At 38.4% G+C, this 18,436-nt stretch overlaps 1 protein-coding gene and 1 pseudogene across 1 annotated transcript; both read left to right on the top strand.

Moving 5' to 3' along the window:
* The first annotated feature begins 2,807 nt into the window (after positions 1-2,807).
* Positions 2,808-3,760, top strand: LOC147917512 (olfactory receptor 11G2-like; annotated as a pseudogene).
* Positions 3,761-11,546: 7,786 nt separating this feature from the next.
* Positions 11,547-12,521, top strand: LOC106800426 (olfactory receptor 11H2-like). The gene has a single exon (XM_014780390.1). The coding sequence runs from the start codon at positions 11,547-11,549 to the stop codon at positions 12,519-12,521; it is 975 nt and encodes a 324-aa protein (XP_014635876.1).
* The last annotated feature ends 5,915 nt before the right edge of the window (positions 12,522-18,436 follow it).

Here is an 18,436-nt window from a genome sequence, read left to right as displayed (position 1 = left end):
CGCTCCTTACTCATCCTGGGTTGGGACCCAGAGGGAAGACAGGAGGGAATGATGGTAGTATCCTATAGCAGGCAGAGGAGGAGTCAGACCTCCTGAATATTATTATTTGCTCAAGCTCTGTCTCTACTTCTTTAGCTAGCAATCTATTTGGATTAGACTGATTATGGACTTTGGAATCATGCAAACGGGGGTTCAATTCTTGTCTCTCCCATTATTACTCTGTGACGTCTGTGGCGTGGGAAACTATCAAACATTTCTAAAATCTGGCATTTGGAAAGCTTACTTGAAGTTTTTCTCTGGGTAAAAAAAGTTTTATCAGTTCAGACTGAAGGGACACAGCTTCCACCCTCCTAGCTTTAACATAAGCAAGGCAGTAGAGGAGAGAGCTGTGTCTGGACATGTTTTAACTAAAATGGAATTCTTTTCACAGACAGAATTCTTAATAGTGGTTAATTTCAAGAAACCCACAAAAGTCCATTCAACAAAATCTGTAGCTGAAACACTGTGTAGAAGGGACTGAAAGAATAGAAGCCAACGGTTGGGAATCAGAGAAAGACGAAGATTGTGTGGAATAATATCAAAAGGGGCTCAATTAAAAATGAGTAAGGAATAATTAAGGTAATTTCAATGATCAAATCAGTCTTCTGTAGGCTATTTGGGAATTCAACTATAATGTTTTTATTGAGAGATTCGTTCTGAGTTCTATACCATGCAATTTTAGAACACTTTTTCAACTGTAAGTTAGCACCATGGAAATGCATTAAACTCATATCACTCATGAGACTGAATATACAAACATAAGAACGTGTATGGAAGCTGAATATTTTCCCATTAGATTCAAACAAATACTTTTTGGGAAGAGCCAGTTCATATTTTGTTTATGGTAAATAGGGCAATAAAATGAGCCCCCTACACCAAACATTTACTTTACGCTGGCACTGTGCTAGGTGCTTCAAAAATGTGATTTTATTTAATGTTGCATTAACTCTTCATGATAGGTATTGTTACCTTGATTTTGCAGATAAAGAAATGAAAACTCAGAGAAAGTCACTTGTCCCAGGTTATAAATCTCATATTTAAAAGAGCTAGGATTTCGTTTTATCTCTTTCTGAATTCTGACTCTTTACATTATTATTTAAATTTTAAAAAAGTTTTAATTGTGATAAAACTGATACTTCTTTCTTAAACGGTTAGTTCGACTTTTCACTGAGGAAACATTAAAATATCAAGCCCATTGTTTTTTCACTAAACTCTATATATTTAAAATAAAAATTCATGGAATGTAATATAAAATACATAGGGAAGAAAAATGAATGTGTAGAGGGGGCTGGGCCAGTGGCGTAGTGATTAAATTCATGTGCTCCGCTTCAGCGGCCTGGGGTTTGAGGGTTCCGATCCCTGGCACAGACTGACTCACGGCTTATCAAGCTGTGCTGTGGTGGCGTCCCACATAAAGAAAAGGAAGATAGGCATAGATGTTAGCCCAGAGCCAATAAAGAGGAGGATTGGCAACAGATGTTAGCTCAGGGCTAATTTTCCTCAACGAAAAAAAAAAAGGAAAAGAAGAAGAATGGTTGGAAAACCTGTTCTAACTAAAGAGTAAAGTACGTGGTATCATTTTAAAAAATAGTAAACTGGCAAATTTTGAAATAGGACTGAAAGGCTATAGCAAATGTGAATGAAGGGGACTCCACAGAGGATAATTTGAATCCAATTAAAATAATTTAATTTAAATATTTCTAAACCAAGTGCTACATTCCTTAATTCACACTAGGAATTGCTGAACTAGCATCCAGTTCTTTATGAGCTTTCTTTTATTTTGTATACTTGTGCTTTTAAGTCAGTAGTATAGCCTCTATATTTTACTTTGACTGCTGTCAATCCAAAACTTCTGAAAGAACTTTGAGTTCAAATCTCTTTGGCACCCATATGGTATAATAGTAGTTCTCAAAAGACAGGCGTTGTCTTTCTCACACTGGAATTATCTGGGATATAAGTTTTTAATGGAAATTAGTTAATGAATTAATGTATTTATTTAGGGATGTGCATTATTATTGTGACCTACCAAGAGTCTATAATAACGTAGTTAAATAGGAAGAATTTGTAGGCCTTGTGATGCTGACTGAAATTATAGTGTAGGCAAAGAAATAATTCAAGTCCAGTTTAAGGGCATAAATACTTTCCTGAAGCTTATTAGCTATACTTGAGTTAAATAAAGGTGACCAATTAAGGCATATAATGATTCATCTCTATCTTTATTTTTCTTATAGGCTAAAATCAGAAAAAAAGCTCTAGAAGAAATATTTAAAGTAAAGCAGTATTTAACGTAATATTACCAATGGCATTTTTTATTCGTCTTCCAACAGTGCTATTTTGATAAAAATTCTTCATGCTGAATAAATATTAATGTTCCATTTTATTGTCTACATATAATACCATCTCCTTACAATGAGAGATTGAGATATTATGAAGAGCGAAATAAAATAGGAGACTTTTCTTTCTTTTTGGTGAAGGAGACTGGTCCTGAGCTAACATCTGTTGCCAATCTTCCCCTTTTTTTTGGCTTGAGAGAGATGGTCCCTGAGCTAACAACCAAGCCACTCTTCCATTACTTTGTATATGGGATGCTGCCACAGCGTGGCTTGATGAGCAGCGTGTAGGTCCGCACCAGGGATCCAAACCCACGAACCCCAGGCCACCAAAGTGGAGCATGCAAACTTAACCACTACACCACCAGGCCAGCCCCAATAGGAGACTCTTAATATGTAGTTCTGATTATGTCTGTGCACTTTATAGGTTAGAGATAAATGCATGCTTTGCATAACATTAATGTCACTGCTACCATTCATGAATTCATCCTCCCAGGTTTCCTGTGTAGTCAAGAAGTAGAAATTCTCCTTTTTGTTTTGTTCTCCATCATCTACATCTTCACTTTGTTGGGTAACAGTGCTATTATCTGTCCTGAGTGATGGGACCAGCAACTCCACACCCCCACGTATACCTTATTGGCCAACTTCTCTTTCCTGGAGATCTGCTACATCAATTCCAATGTGCCCAACATGTTGTTCAACTTCCTATCCAAGACCAAGACCATCTCCTGTAATGGCTGCATCCTACAGTTCTACATCTTCTCTCTTGCTGCCACAGAACTCTCCTTCCTGGCCTCATGGAATTGGATAGGTATGTTGCCATCTGCCATCCACTGTGCTATCCCACCCTAATGACCAGGAAAGCCTGTGGAACCTTGGTGTCTCTTTTCTGGGTGAGTGGCTTCCTCTGGTTGGTGACACCTGCCACCCTTATCTCCCAAGTTCTATTTCGTGGTTCAAATGTCATTGATCACCACCTCTGTGATCTTGAGTCAATGCTGGCCATATCTTGTGTCTCTGTCCTCAAGACAACTGTGACTTGTACCACTTTCAGTGCTGTGATAACATTTATCATTTTGTTCTATATCCTTGTGTCCTACACTCTGGTCTTTTGAGTTGTGGTTCAGGTTCCCAGAGGTTCAGGCAGGAAAAAAGCCTTCTCCACGTGAGCATCCCCCCTGGTAGTAGTGTCCCTATTTTGTGGCTCAGTCATGGTGATGTATGTAAGCCCAGGGGCAGCCAATCAGCCTGGGCTGCAGAAGTTCTTTACCATGTTCTACTCAATTGCTACTCCACTTTTAAACCCTCTGATCTACAGCCTCGGGAATAAGGAGATGAAGACTGCCCTGAGGAAAGTTACATATAAAGTTCTTTTTTTTTTTTTTTTTTAAAGATTTTATTTATTTATTTTTTCCCCCCAAAGCCCCAGTAGATAGTTGTGTGTCACAGCTGCACATCCTTCTAGTTGCTGTACGTGGGACGCGGCCTCAGCATGGCCGGAGAAGCAGCGCGTCGGTGCGCGCCCGGGATCCGAACCCGGGTCGCCAGCAGTGGAGCGCGCTCACTTAACCACCAAGCCACGGGGCCGGCCCTACATATAAAGTTCTTGAATGGGAGATATTTCAGTGAAATAAAATTCCTTTTGAGTCCTGTTGTAAAGAATCAAGAAAAATTATACTTAAAGTAAGAAAAGGTACTAGATCTAGAATAAATGTTTTCACAGGAGAATTCCTTAAAATTCAAAGCTTGTCTCTATTCCTCATGGATTCAGCGACTATGGGCAAGTTACTCGAATTGTTATTCATCTGTTTTTCCAATTTTAACTGGAGATGATCCTAATAATCATATCTACATCATAGAGTGTTTGGGATTAAATGAGTTAACATATTAAAGCATTTATAACAGTGCCTGGAACTCAGCAAATATCATATTATAATACTATGTAATATATTATTGTCAATAATAACTGTACCAAAATTTATTATCAACTATTGTTGCCAAGTATGAGCTCCAGCAATTTCTTTTTTCCAAACTTTTAAATGATAATACCATTATATTTTAGTAAAGAAAAATAGTGCCTATTTTTAAGGAAAAAAAGTTTTCATTTTTGAAAGAGGTTTATATAAATGTAAATTGAAAAGAGTTATTTTTGCTACACTCTCCCACATTTCCTTGTCTTATGAAAAGGATGACAATGATTTGTTGGACAAAGATTGATGAAGATTGTCTTCTGTTTCCACCTCTGCAAATCAAAACTTGCATTCTCAGTTTCTAAAAAGGACATTTTTTGGGGGGGTTTATGTGGATCAAATATGAAGTCACATATAAAAGTATTTGTGAAATGAAAAGGACAGCCAAAAAATGGAAGAAACTCAAATGTCCATCAGTGGATGAATGGATAAATAAAATGTGATATATACATGCAGTGTAATATTATTCAGCCTGATAAAGAAGGGAAATTCTGAAACGTGCTGAAATTTGGGTGAACTAGCCAGTCAAAAAAACAACAAATACTGTACGATTCCACTTTTGTAAGGTTCCTACAGTAGTCAAATTCATAGAGACAGAAAGTAGAATGGTAGTTGCCAGAGCTGCAGGGAGGTGAATGGGGAGTTGTTTAATGGATACAGTTTTCAGTTTGGGAAGATGAAAAGAGTTCTGGAGATGGATGGTGGTAATCATTGCTTAACAATATGCCACAGAACTGTACACTTAGAAAATTAAGATGGTAAATGTCATGTTGTGTGTATTTTACCACAAATAAGAATGATTTAAAAACTGCCAGTGTCAGTTGTTTTTCATTTTGATTATCATGTTAACATTTCCATTGTACTCTTTTCCAGCAGCTCCTGCAGTTGTAGACTTGTCTATGTGTGCATTTTCTTTTCTTCTGTGATATTCTGTTATAGCTTTTTCTCAGTAATAAAAGCTACAGAGGTCTTCCCTCCAAGGTCCCCGTTTGGTTTGCTCTTTGGTGACACAAAACGTGGTCTCAAAGAGGCAGTCACTCCCCTTTTTCCAAAGGCCAACTTCCATCTCAGGGAGTTTCTTTCACCCCATTGCACATGATTTTTGAAACTGCATTATCACCGGGGATAAAATTAGAGAAAGGAATAATTTTGGTTCTGGGACAGGCACATAAGATCAAGTCCACCTGAACTGTGGAAACTCTTGGTACCTGAAGGAATTTTCTCTGAGGCTGCCCAGTATTGCCCACTCTTCAGGTCTCGCAGGCACAGCCTCTCCTGAAGCTCAGAAATATCTCCTAGCTGAGCTGACTGGATTCTGCCTTGGGTCAAAAGCCTCCTCCACTGTGAGCAACAGTTCTGATGTGCCTGAGCTCAAGAAGGAGAGCTCGTCCCCTGTCTTTATTCTAAGGACGTATAAGGCCAAGGCAGAGCTGTCCAATAGAAATATATGAGCCACGCATGTAAGTAACTTGTATAATGTAAAATTTTCTAGTTAACACATGAAGAATTAAAAATAAATAGTGAAATTAATTTTAATAGTCTATTAGCCCAATGTATAAAAATATTATCATTTCAAGATAATCAATATAAAATTATTAACCAGATATTTTGCATTCATTTTTTTTCATACTAAGTTTTGCAAATGGGAATTTTATACTTATAGCACATCTCCGTTTGGGCCAGCCATATATCAAGTGGTCCATAGCCACATGTAGCTAGTGGTTACCACATTGGACAGTGTAGCTTTATGGCTTCTTATGTCCTCCTTTGTAATGAGAGTGCGTGAATGGGGTGAATTAGGGTTAGTAGATTAGACACTTTCATAATTAACCTTAGATAAATGACTTGTTGTGTTTTCTTTATTCTCTCTTCTTTGTTCTCTCTCTCTTCCCCTTTGTCTTCCTCCTTTAAAGGGAAATCGAACTTCAAAACATGGTTTTAGAGAGGAAGGAGGGAAAAAAACCTGGAAGCAGCAAAAGAGACAAGGAGGATCCTCTTTTTGTTACCAGTGGAGTCAGATAAGGGACATCTTGGGAAAAAGAGCACAGTGGAATTTGTACTGATGCTCTCCACAGCAGATGCTGTAGAAAGATTGATGGGGAGGGAGAGGAGGATAACTTACTATGAGATGGCAGAGCTTTGCACCCCCGTCTTTAGTCTTGCTGATGGTGGTGTATAGGCCTGAGGATGTGCAGTCTTACTCATGGAACTCTGGGGCCTGCAAAGGCTTCTTAAAATCTAATCATATTCCTGGCAGTGTGCTTGGTATTGATGATACATAGATGCATATGATAGGATCCTTGTTCTCGAGGAACTCTTGACTTATGATGGCGCAAATGTGTTAACAATTCCAATAAAAAATGCTAAGAGAGAGGAATGCATAGGGTGTCAGAGGAGCACAGAAGAGTGTTGGACTAAGAGTATAGGTTTAGGGGGTGTAGGTGGGAAGTGTCAGAGGCGAGTTCACAGAGAAGCTGGTATTTCAGCTGAATCTTGAAGGATGAGTTGGAATTTTGCTAGATAGAAGGGAGAGAGGGAGGGTGGGTGACGATGTTTCACCAGCAGTAGCACATAGAGCAGTCCTAATGTATGACTGAGTATAGAGTGAATGTGGAGGTCCTGATGGGAGATGAACTCAGAGATGCAGGAATTTAGATACACTAAAAAAGTTGAACTTGATCCTGTAGGTGAGAAAGAAATATTTAAGGATTGAAAGCAAGGAAGTGACATGATCAGATTTGCATTTTTGAAAATTTGGCATCTTTAAGTTAGTATTCTGTGCTGTTTAATGCCACAATTATAGCTCCTTCTCTCATCAAATGTGTCGTAAGCTATCCAATTAGATTTAAGTGGAAGGTGAATTCAAATAAATTATATTGCCTCAATCTTTTGAGAATTTCACAATTCCCCTTGAAAATACTGTCATCTCAGAGTCTTACAGAGTCAAGGCAGGAAATCTCTGTTTTACATTAACATTTTAAGGTGGGTAGCTTGGTATTTCAGTTGGGTAGGTATTCACTTACAGCCATATTTCTAATTCAAAGTGCCCAAACAGAAGTTCTGGGACTTTTATTTACCTTAGACGCCAAACAGTGGAATAATCTCTAGGGCTTCTACCACATATTTGACATCTGAGAACAATTTAAAAAGTAATAATAATAATAATAGTAATGACAGCAAAACCAACTCACTTATATCACCTCATGCCCTATTTTTTTAGCATATTTCCATGGAGGCTTTTGCTATTGCATATAGACTATATGACAAAGTCTGTGTCAAGTGTAATAGAACTCTTACAAGCCAGAGAAAACTACTCAGAGTGTAGGATAGGGGTCAAAAAGTCATGTCCTAGAATATGGGGCCCGTCTTAAGAAATTAGAATGTAAAAATTCTCCAACGAATGTATGATTTGTAAGATGTGTGAGAGTTCTAAGTGTAATGACCTGGTTTAGTAACAGATTTAGTGAGTTCTGAAGACTCATATATCCCTCATATGTGCATATTAAAACAGCAAGAGAGCTAGGTTGGTTCTATAATGGCTTGTGGATAGCTAATGTGATTTCCCAGCTCTTTATTTAGTGTGGTGTCTTGACATGAGTGCAGCCATGTTTGGCCCTTCCATTAACCTACAGCCACCAGCACACAAAGAAGTATAAAACTGCTTTCTGCGTGGTGGGAACTGGCCTTTTTCCCGGGAACTGGCCTTTCTCCCATGGAGATAGTTACAATTTATAAGAATTTCAAGGTCCTTTGGGCATCGTGGTCTGGGGCAGACTGGCCATGTGTGCCGGGCTGGGATGACAACCAGGGAAAACAATGCAAGTACACAACCACCAGGCTGGGACGATAGCCAGGAGCTCAATGCATGTATGCCACTGATAACCATTTGTGCATGGGAACACTGAATGCTTGCTCTGTAAGCTCTGTAACTGCTTATATAAACTGCTGGAAACTGAAGCCTGGTGAGAGTCTCACCTGTGGAAGGGACACCTTGCCCAGAATGTGTGATTCCTGCCCAGCCGTGTCAATTGAAGGGACTCTCCCGGCAGTGGGGCTTGGATGTTGTGAGTAACCGATCTGATGTGTTTTCTTTTTGGTCAACCTGGTGTTTCTCTTTCTGGTTGATTTGTGTCATTTTCCTTCAGTCGATCTGGTGTTTCCCTTTCCTATCAAGCTGGTGTTTTTCCCTCTTGTTATTTGACCTATTTGGATCTGTTTGTGGACTATCGCCTTTACTATCCTCTATATAATAAAATATACCTTCAGTCCATTTGTTTGGAGTGGAAAGTTTCTTTTATGTCTCTGATCGACTCCCCGAACCTCTCATAACATGTGGTCATTAGCTTTGTGTTCTTGAGGTTGTACATTGTAGGTTTGAAATGTAGACATTGGGCCACCCTGGGTGAAAGGAGAGTCTTCAACTTAAGGATATGTTCCATACTCTCTCAATTGACACTGACATATATAATCATAATGGAGGCATAAAATAGTGTTGCTATATTCATGAGCCTAGTTTGAAGAACTATGCCAGCATCACAGTATGAAAAGCTAGGCCTTGGTGCTTCAAGTGATTCTTCTTCAAGTGATGATTCTGGAACTCAGGATTTTCCCATCTTTGGCTTTATCATCTTCAAAAATTGAAATCCTACATCGACATGCTCAATTATGTCAGAGATCATCAAGGACCATGCATGGGAAAGGCCTGGAATACTGCACCTCAGTTTTAATTACATTCTACTGACTATAGCTCAGTCACATGAGCACAGCTAACTGCAAGGAAGGCTTAGAACAAATGTAGTCTTGACTCAAAAAAGAGGAAATGGATTCATCTTTGCCACATAATTAATGTCCTAACTTCTTGGTTAACTGACATCTATCCTGTTTGATCTATATGTGGAGATAATGAGATATATGTAGAGAATGGGGATAGGTAGCTCTGAGAATATTTAGGGATAATCTCACTCTGGATACAGTGGATGAGATCTTTAAACTGCCATATGGACAGCAGGCATGGAAGACTCTAGGTCTAACAAAGCTTAAAGGTAATGATGCACCTCATGTCAAAAAACTTTGTTAGCTAAGAAATAATTTATTAAGTTTAGGAGAGGCAACTCTGGAGGGAGCAATACTGTGTTAGCCTAGAATACATGTGTGTATGTACATGTGAGTGTGTGCACAGACATGTAGTTTTCACCCCCAATATGAGAATCACTGAAGATGAAACATACTCAAGTCTGTATGATGCATGTTAATTGCCTCCATTGCTCCTTGGGTTGAGCTCTCCAGAGACAGGCTTCAGAGTCTGGAAGGGATAAGTAGTGGGGAATAGAGACATTTGTGTCGTGTTCTATTCTCTGAGTAAAGCCTGAAAGAGATCTTTGTGAAGAAAGGAACCAAAAGGTGTTTTGCCAAGGAGCTGGCATCTTAGACTTCTGGGCTACATTGACATAAGTGGGTGTGGGCACATGGAATAGCAATTTCTTTCCTATGTCTCAATGTCCATTTTTTTTTTGATATGAAAAAAGAACATACATTTTCATGATTATTTTCCTTTGCGAACATAGTTCCTATTTATAAACCTTATTAGACATAGGATTAAAGAAATGTTTTTTATAAAACTATCATTTTGTCTTTGCAGGTCATCTTCAACAAAATCGTAGCAGACAGGAATTCTTAGCAGACAGGAAAATGGGAAAATTTTTCTTTAAGGCTTGGAATAATTTAGATGACTGTCTTGTTTACTGTTCTCTTTCACACAGATGACAGCATAGCAAATCAACACCTGTTGTGTGTGGCTTGTAGGAGGGGAAAACTTTGTAAGTAGAAGCTAATTTATTTAATAAAATGCAATACTCAGATTCAAAAGAGTCAAAAGAAAACAGAGGCCTTGGAATTCAAGTGGGAGCTGAAAGATCCCCAAAGGCAAGGACAGGAGCGTGACTCTTCAGTATGTTGACCTGCGGGAACAGAAAGGCCCCGTGAGAGGTAATAATGTGAGGCATCCCAGGTGAGAGGACAGTCATGGAAAGTGAGGTCTCTCTTCTGTGTCTTCCTCCTGTGCCCCTTGCTCAGCCTTTAATTACCTCTGCTGATTTTAAATATCGGGAGATTAGGTTTCTGCCATTGCATATCCCTTGAATCCATCCCTGCTATCTTTTTGCCTAGACATTACCCTACGTCGAGCTCTTCATACTTTTCCCTTGGACTTTCTAATAGTTTCTTGCTAATTGTATTACCCTGTAATTCTCTGACAAATTGTCGTGCAAATGCAGCTTCCATAAGCCTTGGATCATTTCACTCTCCTACTAGACCAGCTCCAGTTGTTTTCCACTGACGAGCAAATTACGCCTGAAGTAGTCAGACTGGCAGTGAGTCCCCTGCCGTGTGCCCCTGTCTTTGGACCTTATAGCTCATCATTCCTTTACAAGTACTCTAACTTTCATTCTTTTGGACTCTTCTCTAAACATAATGTCTTGTATCTAAATCTTTTCACATTATTGTTATATGTTATTAATGTTTCGCCTCCATCATTGCCCTTGGAACATTCTGTCTTTTGCCAAGTTCCATCTCCCTCTCAAAAGCCTCTCCTTATTTTTTCCAACTGAATATGATCTTCATGTCTCACATGACACCAAGAAATTTTGTTTTGATTGTTATATCCCATTGTTACCGTGTCCGTGGCAGTACCGTGTTACGGGTGGAGGAATGCTAACATCCACTCCATCTTCTCTATCAGCTCCCTATGAAGTTACCACACATAAACATACAATCAAAGCAAAAACAGTTTCCCTGCTATGTAAATGATGTTCCAAGGTAAATCTCCTTAGATCTCTTCCAATTAGATTTAAGCTCCAAAACTCCCTCTCTATAGAAATTCTAGAGCCATAATATATTGTTTGAAGTTGCTTTGAACAAAAGATATTTGACATAAGCTCCAAAAGAACATGGGCTCTGCTCTTTTATTCATTGTTCTTTTCCTATCTCCTAGAACAGAGGTAACATTATGTGCAAAATAAATGTTTATTGAATAAATGAGGGAGGAAAGGAGACAAAGAGGAAAGAACACTCACCATTCTGAAGGGAAAATAGTAATATCGCAAACGAAAATTGAGGAAAATAAACATATATCTCGTTACCAGGAAGAAGAAAAATAGTGTGAATATTTCTGTGGTTCTTATTGTCTCTGTCATTTCCATAGGTTAGACTCATGAGGACCTTGGAGACTACTAATACCTCTGGATTTGTGAGTGAGTTCATTCTCCTGGGCTTTCCCTGTGGCACAGACATCCAGATCCTCCTCTTTGTGCTCTTCTCCTTCATTTACCTCCTGACCCTCCTGGGGAACACATCCATCATCTATGCTGTGTGGTCAAGCCGGAAACTCCACACACCCATGTACATCCTCCTGGCCAACTTCTCATTCCTGGAGATCTGCTATGTCAGTTCTGATGTGCCCAAAATGTTGGCCAACATCATCTCCCAGACCAGGAGCATCTCCTACGCTGGCTGCCTGCTCCAGTTCTACTTCTTCTTCTCCATGTGTGCTGCTGAGGTCTTGTTTCTGTCGGTGATGTCTTTTGATCGATTTCTTGCCATTTGTAGACCTTTGCACTATCCCACTATAATGACCCATCACCTATGTGCTCAGTTAGTGGTTTTCTGCTGGGCAGGTGGCTTTCTCTGGTTGCTGACTCCTTTGACTCTGATATCTCAGGTGACCTTCTGTGGTCCAAACACCATTGACCATTTTCTCTGTGATCTGGCACCTTTGCTGGCATTGTCCTGTGCTCCAGTACCTAAAATTACTCTGATCTGTGGAATCTTTAGCTCTCTCATCATCTTTCTCACCTTCCTGTACATCCTGGGCACTTACTTCTGTGTTCTAAGTGTGGTGCTACAGGTGCCCTCAGGCTCAGGAAGGCACAAGGCTTTCTCTACTTGTGCCTCCCATCTTGCTGTGGTGTCTCTGTTCTATGGCTCAGTCATGGTGATGTACGTTAGCCCAGGTTCTGGGGACTATCCTGGGATGCAGAAATTTGTGACCTTGTTCTATGCTTTGGCAACCCCATTCTTTAATCCTCTGATCTACAACTTTCAGAACAAAGATATGAAGGAGGCACTAAAGAAAATTCTAAATGTGTTGTTACAGGAAATCTCTAAGGGATTCAAAAGTCGAATTTAGTGTAATATGTCACTAATGTTCAGGAGGATGAAAGATCTTGATACAAATGAGATCGGGCTTTTTTCTCTTCATTTTCTTTTATTTTTATATATTGGGAAGATGATTTTTAAAAACTTATTAGACATAATTTAAGTCTTAGGAAGTTATTACTCTATGTTACAGATATTTCTGTACCTTAGATAGACTTCTTTATTTTGAAATCCAACTTAACAAGATTTTCATATATTTCTCTATAATTGAGTGTCTAGTTTCTCTTTTGATTTTCAATATATACTACTTGACGTATTTCAATATTCTCAAATTCTGCCTTCATCAACGCCAGTTGTTATTTTTCACAGCACAACAATTGTGGAATGTATTGCTAACACACAAATAGTTAACCAACAATCTTTCAGATAACCATATTTAAAAAAAAAAACCTCTCAACATCAGGGACAATTTTAAAGCACTACTTTTGTATATTCCGTAATTCTAAGCATAGGTTTGGGCACCAGTGTGGGTCCTCAGTAAGGTTATGTTGACTTGACTGAATTTCCCACATTTTGCCAAGGCTATTGCTTTAGAAGGTAGGTCCAAATCTTCCATACGCAGACACGTGAATTTTAGTTAATACTCACTGTAAGCCGAAGAGCTATAGACTTTGTGAATTGCTACCATCTAGGTCTAAGTGCGCTGATTTTCATGTAGTACTCTGTAAAATTCTGGATAAGTGTCCCTCAGAGATAATTTCTACTCTTTAATTTCTAGTTTTCTACAATTGTACTTTAATTTACAGTATTGCACTTCATGAGGAAACCTTGGGCTAAAACTTGGTTCTCGGATAACTCTAGCACTAACTTTACTTCCAAACCCTAGTCAAACATCTGTGACCTCCTGCTGGAGGTCATATATATATATATATATATATATATATATATATATATTTTTTTTTTTTTTTGAGGAAGATTGGCCTTGAGCTAACATCTGTTGCCAATCCTCCTCTTTTTTGCTGAGGGAGATAGGCCCTGGGCTAACATCTGTGCCCATCTTCCTTTACTTTATATGAGACGCTGCCACAGCATGGCTTTGATAAGTGGTGCATAGGTTTGCACCTGGGATCCAAACCTGTGAACCCTGGGCCACCAAAGGGGAGTCTGCGAACTTAACTGCTATACCACGGGGCTGGCCCCTGCTGGATATTTTTACATGAAGATCTACTTTATATTAAAATGTCTAATTCTAAATTTGCTAATCTCCTTTTAAATTAGTTCTAACCATCCTTACTTGCCAATGGCTCCACTGATCTATAACCTGAAATTAAAAGCTTAACATTTGTAATTTCTCACCTTCTCATACCCAATCCTAATGTCATTGAATTCAGTGGCATCTTCCCTATGATCTGTTGTCATCTTTACTCATCATTTTTGTCCAGGTCCTAGCATTCTATATCTAAGGAGGCATAATAACTTCATACAAGTTCTCTCTATTTCTGATATTCCCATGTCAAATTGCAGAATCATCTTCTTAAACTTCTTTTCCATCAGTACCTACACCTATTTCCTCTCTACTTACACACTGGATAAATCCCACATTTTTTGTGTTTTTTTGGTGGATAAATGTCATCATAAATTTTTTCAAACCCACAGAATATACAACACCAAGAATGAACACTAATGTAAACTTTGAACTCTGACTGATGATTAGGTGTCAATGTAGGTTCATCAACTGTAACAATGTACCACTCTGGTGGGGGATGTTGACAATGGGTGAGACTATGTATAAGTGGGGTCAAGGGGCATATGAGAAATTGCTGTTAACCTAAAACAACTGTTCTAAGAAATAAAGTCTAAAATATATACATATTTTATACCATAATATATCTAACATAGATATCTAGTTAGGAGCTTAATGCTTTCCTCACATAATATCCATAACCACTGCTCCATGCTGGATCTGTGACATTTAGCTTGTAGATCCTCATCCTCATATTTGTTACCTCATGGTTACAAGATGGCTGCTAAACACCTAGGTATTTCCCTGTTCCAGGCTGGAGGAGCATGAAGCAGCAGTTCTTGTTTCAGGAAAGCAAAAGGCTTCCCAGAAACCCTCAATTTGTGTCTCATTGGCCAGAACGACGTCATATGACCAAACTGGATGCAAGAGAAGCTGAAGAAGCAAGTGTCTTTAGCTGAACACACTGCTACTCTGAACAAAATCAGGATTCTTTTACTAAGGAAAAGTGGGGTGCACTTTGGGTGGGTAACAGCAGTCCTCGATACAGAGGGATCTGGAGAGTTTCTCTAATCACCTTAGATGTGATGAAACTTAAACAACTGGTAACATTGACCTTTGACAAGTATGAAAAAGCTGAAGAAGAAAAGCACACAAACTTTCAAGAAGCTATCACGTTTATAAATCCGACTGGAGGCAAATAGGACTGAGAACTGTTTGTTGACTAACCACTTAAAATCAATTTTTATTGATTATAATGATGGTTTGTAAACAACTGGTACAACTAAATTTGAATAATAATGGGCTGTTCTAGTGATGAGAATAATACTGAACAAATAGCATTTGACTAAAAAGGAGACCTATAAGTTCAATGATGAGGAAAATAATTTGGAAGAGAAAAGACTAAAGAGAAAAAGCTGTTTGAGTCTTAGTTTTCTGTGAATACCATCTTCCGAATGGCATCTCTAACTAATTTAACCATCTTGCCCCAAGGAATATATAAATAATCTCTTCCCGTCTGGTGATTAAAAAAGAGTTAGCTGAATCACAGAGACTACAGATGTTGTCAGCCTACCAAGAGGAGATGACATCACCCAGCCGGTCATTTCATCTTGGGGCTTTATGAGATGTGTCCTTAGAAACAGAATGGAATGGAATAGAATAGTAGTGCATCATTTGCAATAAGGGTGGCATTGTTCTAAGAAACTTCTATTTCAGTTATATATGTATGTGTGTACACTTGGAAATTGATAAATAAACATCCCAGTAGAGATGCAAGTAAGCAATTGTATATGCAAGTCTGGAGGTATGAGATCAGGTTGGGAGTGGAGATAAAAACCTGAGAATTATCAGCATATTAATGGCATTTAAAGCTATTAGATTCTTTGAGATCAGTCTAAATCAGTGCTAACAGAAATCTAATGTGAGCCACAAATGTGAACTCTCACATATATAATTTTAAATATTCTAGTAGCTACATTAATAAAGGTAAAAAGAAATAGATGAACTTTAATAATATATTTTATTTGACCCAATTTTTCCAAAATAGTATCATTTCAACATATACTCAATATAAACATTATTAAGATATTTACATTCTTCTATTATACTAAGTCTTCAAAATTGGTATGTAATTTTACACTTATAGCACTGCTTGATTAGGACCAGTCACATTTCAGCTGGTCCACAGCCACACGTGGGTCATGGCTATTGTATTGGATAGTGCAGGTGTAGACAGAGAAGTCTGAGACTAAATATAGAGTCAGAAAATGTTGAGGCGAAACAAATAGTTGAATTGTCTTTGTTTTTCAGAATAAAGTTTCTTTGCCTACAGGGGACAACTATCTTCTTATTTCACAGATTTTCCTGATTTAAATCCTAATTTTGGTGGCAGAAGAATGCACTGAGTATACTATATCGTGGGAGTAGAGCTCTCACATGTCCATGTACCACCTCCTGGTAAAGAATTTCCTGAAGAATTGTATCTGCAGCTTCATTGTCCTAATTTGTTCCAGACTGACAGAAGTCCCTGTGGAGCCTGGATGAAATTCTCTCTCAGACATTGCTTTTTAGGTGAGAATAGTGTATGGGTGTGATAGCCAGTTGTAGGCGAATACTTAGGTATAATCCAATTTATATACTCATTAAAACATAGGATTTATATTTTTATATAAATGCATAGAAAATGTCATAGGTCAAAGGTCAATGCATAGAAGTATACCTACAAAACTGGATACATTGCTGAGTAGACAGATAGGTGTATAGAAGTGTGGAGATATGAAGACTTTTGTTATTTTGTATTGTTTTGTCTTTTACAATGAAAATTTATTCATTTAAAAATATATTACTTGTGTAATTTAAAAAAATATATAAAGAAAATGGAACATAATGCATCCCAGTGTAGATAAGCAAGCACTGGTTATAGAAAATTATATGTACACAACATTTAGGCCCAAACCAAAAATATTTAATTTTAAAAAGTTTAATTTTACACATGAATATCTTTTTAAGACACTATGAAAATCCAGATATAACTGAGGATCTTCGTTATGTGGTTAATTGTGGTCCGTTGAATCCCAGGTTAAAAATTTTGGCTCAAAGTGAAAGAGTAAGTGATGAATCTTCTTTATCCACTCCTCCCCAGTTCTAAGAAACGAGAGTGGGCAGCATTAAATTTCACTGCAGCTAATAGAGACTTTTCCAGATGATGGATGATTTCTTTCCCTTTAGCTGCACTTTCATCTCTCGGAACTCCAGATAACACCACAATAACTAATAAGCATCATGGTATGAGCATTTATCATGAAATAGACAAGCCCTCAACTACCCACAGGAAAGTTTATTCCCCTTTCTCATTCTGCTTCTACTTCACTGCTATTGATGGGTGGATCATTTAACTAAGTTCTACCCTATGTAACTTCTAGAGGGAACATAGCCCAAGGATATTATGGGGGAGTCAAAATCAATGGGTTGTCATAGTTGGTATTTTTCTTTTGTTTTGGCTGCCTAGTATCTCAATCCCTTTTCAAGCCTGGGAGAATCACAACATTATCAGGCTTGGAGCTTATCTTTGCATAATTGAAGTGTTTATTGCCAGGTATTAGCTCTCCCAGCCTCTCTTGCAGCTATGGCGTGGGGATGTATTCTTGGTTCCACCAAGCAGACACAGCTACACCAGACTTTGATATAGGAGCTAGTGATGCAAGAAGCAGAAGCAGGGTGGGGGTGCAGCAATGGTGAAATATTGTCAGAAAAAAATAGCAATGAAGCAGGTAGCACAATTATTGCAGGAAAGACAAGTTCCTAGCCCAAAATTGGAAGTGGTTAAAACTGTGGTGTCTGGTGGCCCACGGCAGCAGGCATGGCTATAGTGATAGCGATTTTTCATCAGACCAGTTCCACAGGGAGGTTTGCGCATTGATCTTTGAATTGGAGCCTCAATTCTGGTTCTTCAGCTTTCGTTGATTCTTTGAGGCTCCTGGTATCCCACCACTAAATCTTTTCCATTGTCATGCCTAATCTGCCAGAGTAAACTTCTGTTGTATGCAAGTAAGAACTTTGTTATAATTACATCATGGTAGAGTTACCTCAGGTAGGTGCAGTCCTGGTAATCTGCAGAGGGCAAGGAGAAACTAACCCTTCAGGATTGCAGGTTGCCTTGAATTCTCCTATTGTTTCACAGTGGTCCAGGTAGCTTCATCACTCAGCATATTTTATTACAGGAAATATCCCCAAAGCCAAAATAATTGGGGAGAGGACTTTAAGATGTCTATTTTTATATAAACAACTTGAATTGAGTTCTGATCTGGATTGGATGTTGTCAGTCAAATCATTAGCTTCTTTTTCAACATATAGATGACAACTTCACAAACCACCTCCTCCCCCAGAAAAGGAAATTTTGTGCCATAGTTTAAGATATGAACATTTCAGAGTACAGGCAAATGATAAGTCAAGTCAAAATGTTTATATTAAGTGCTGACTGCCTCTAAGTAGCTTATATTTTGGTTGGCGGAGTCTGTTCCCTGGTTTCTCATGTCTATTTTCTGTAACAGTAAATGTTCCTCTACTAAAAGCTCAGAACGTACAAAAACCAAGGTTTGGGTAAGGAATACTTAATGATTTGGCATCTGTGAATGTGTGCCTTCTATGTATCCTCTTCAAAGTTGGACTGAGAATTTCCCTTAAGAAGAAATCATATCATTTCC

The sequence above is a fragment of the Ceratotherium simum genome, chromosome 3 (genome assembly GCF_057802395.1).
Source record: "Ceratotherium simum simum isolate JZ-2026a chromosome 3, ASM5780239v1, whole genome shotgun sequence".
NCBI lineage: Eukaryota > Metazoa > Chordata > Mammalia > Perissodactyla > Rhinocerotidae > Ceratotherium > Ceratotherium simum.
Note: the sequence above shows the minus strand (reverse complement) of the source record. Positions and strands in the feature narration are given on the sequence as shown.

Bases quoted from the DNA above. Each gene is read 5' to 3' on its own strand.
- LOC106800426 (XM_014780390.1), top strand. From the start codon at position 11,547: ATGAGGACCTTGGAGACTACTAATACCTCTGGATTTGTGAGTGAGTTC.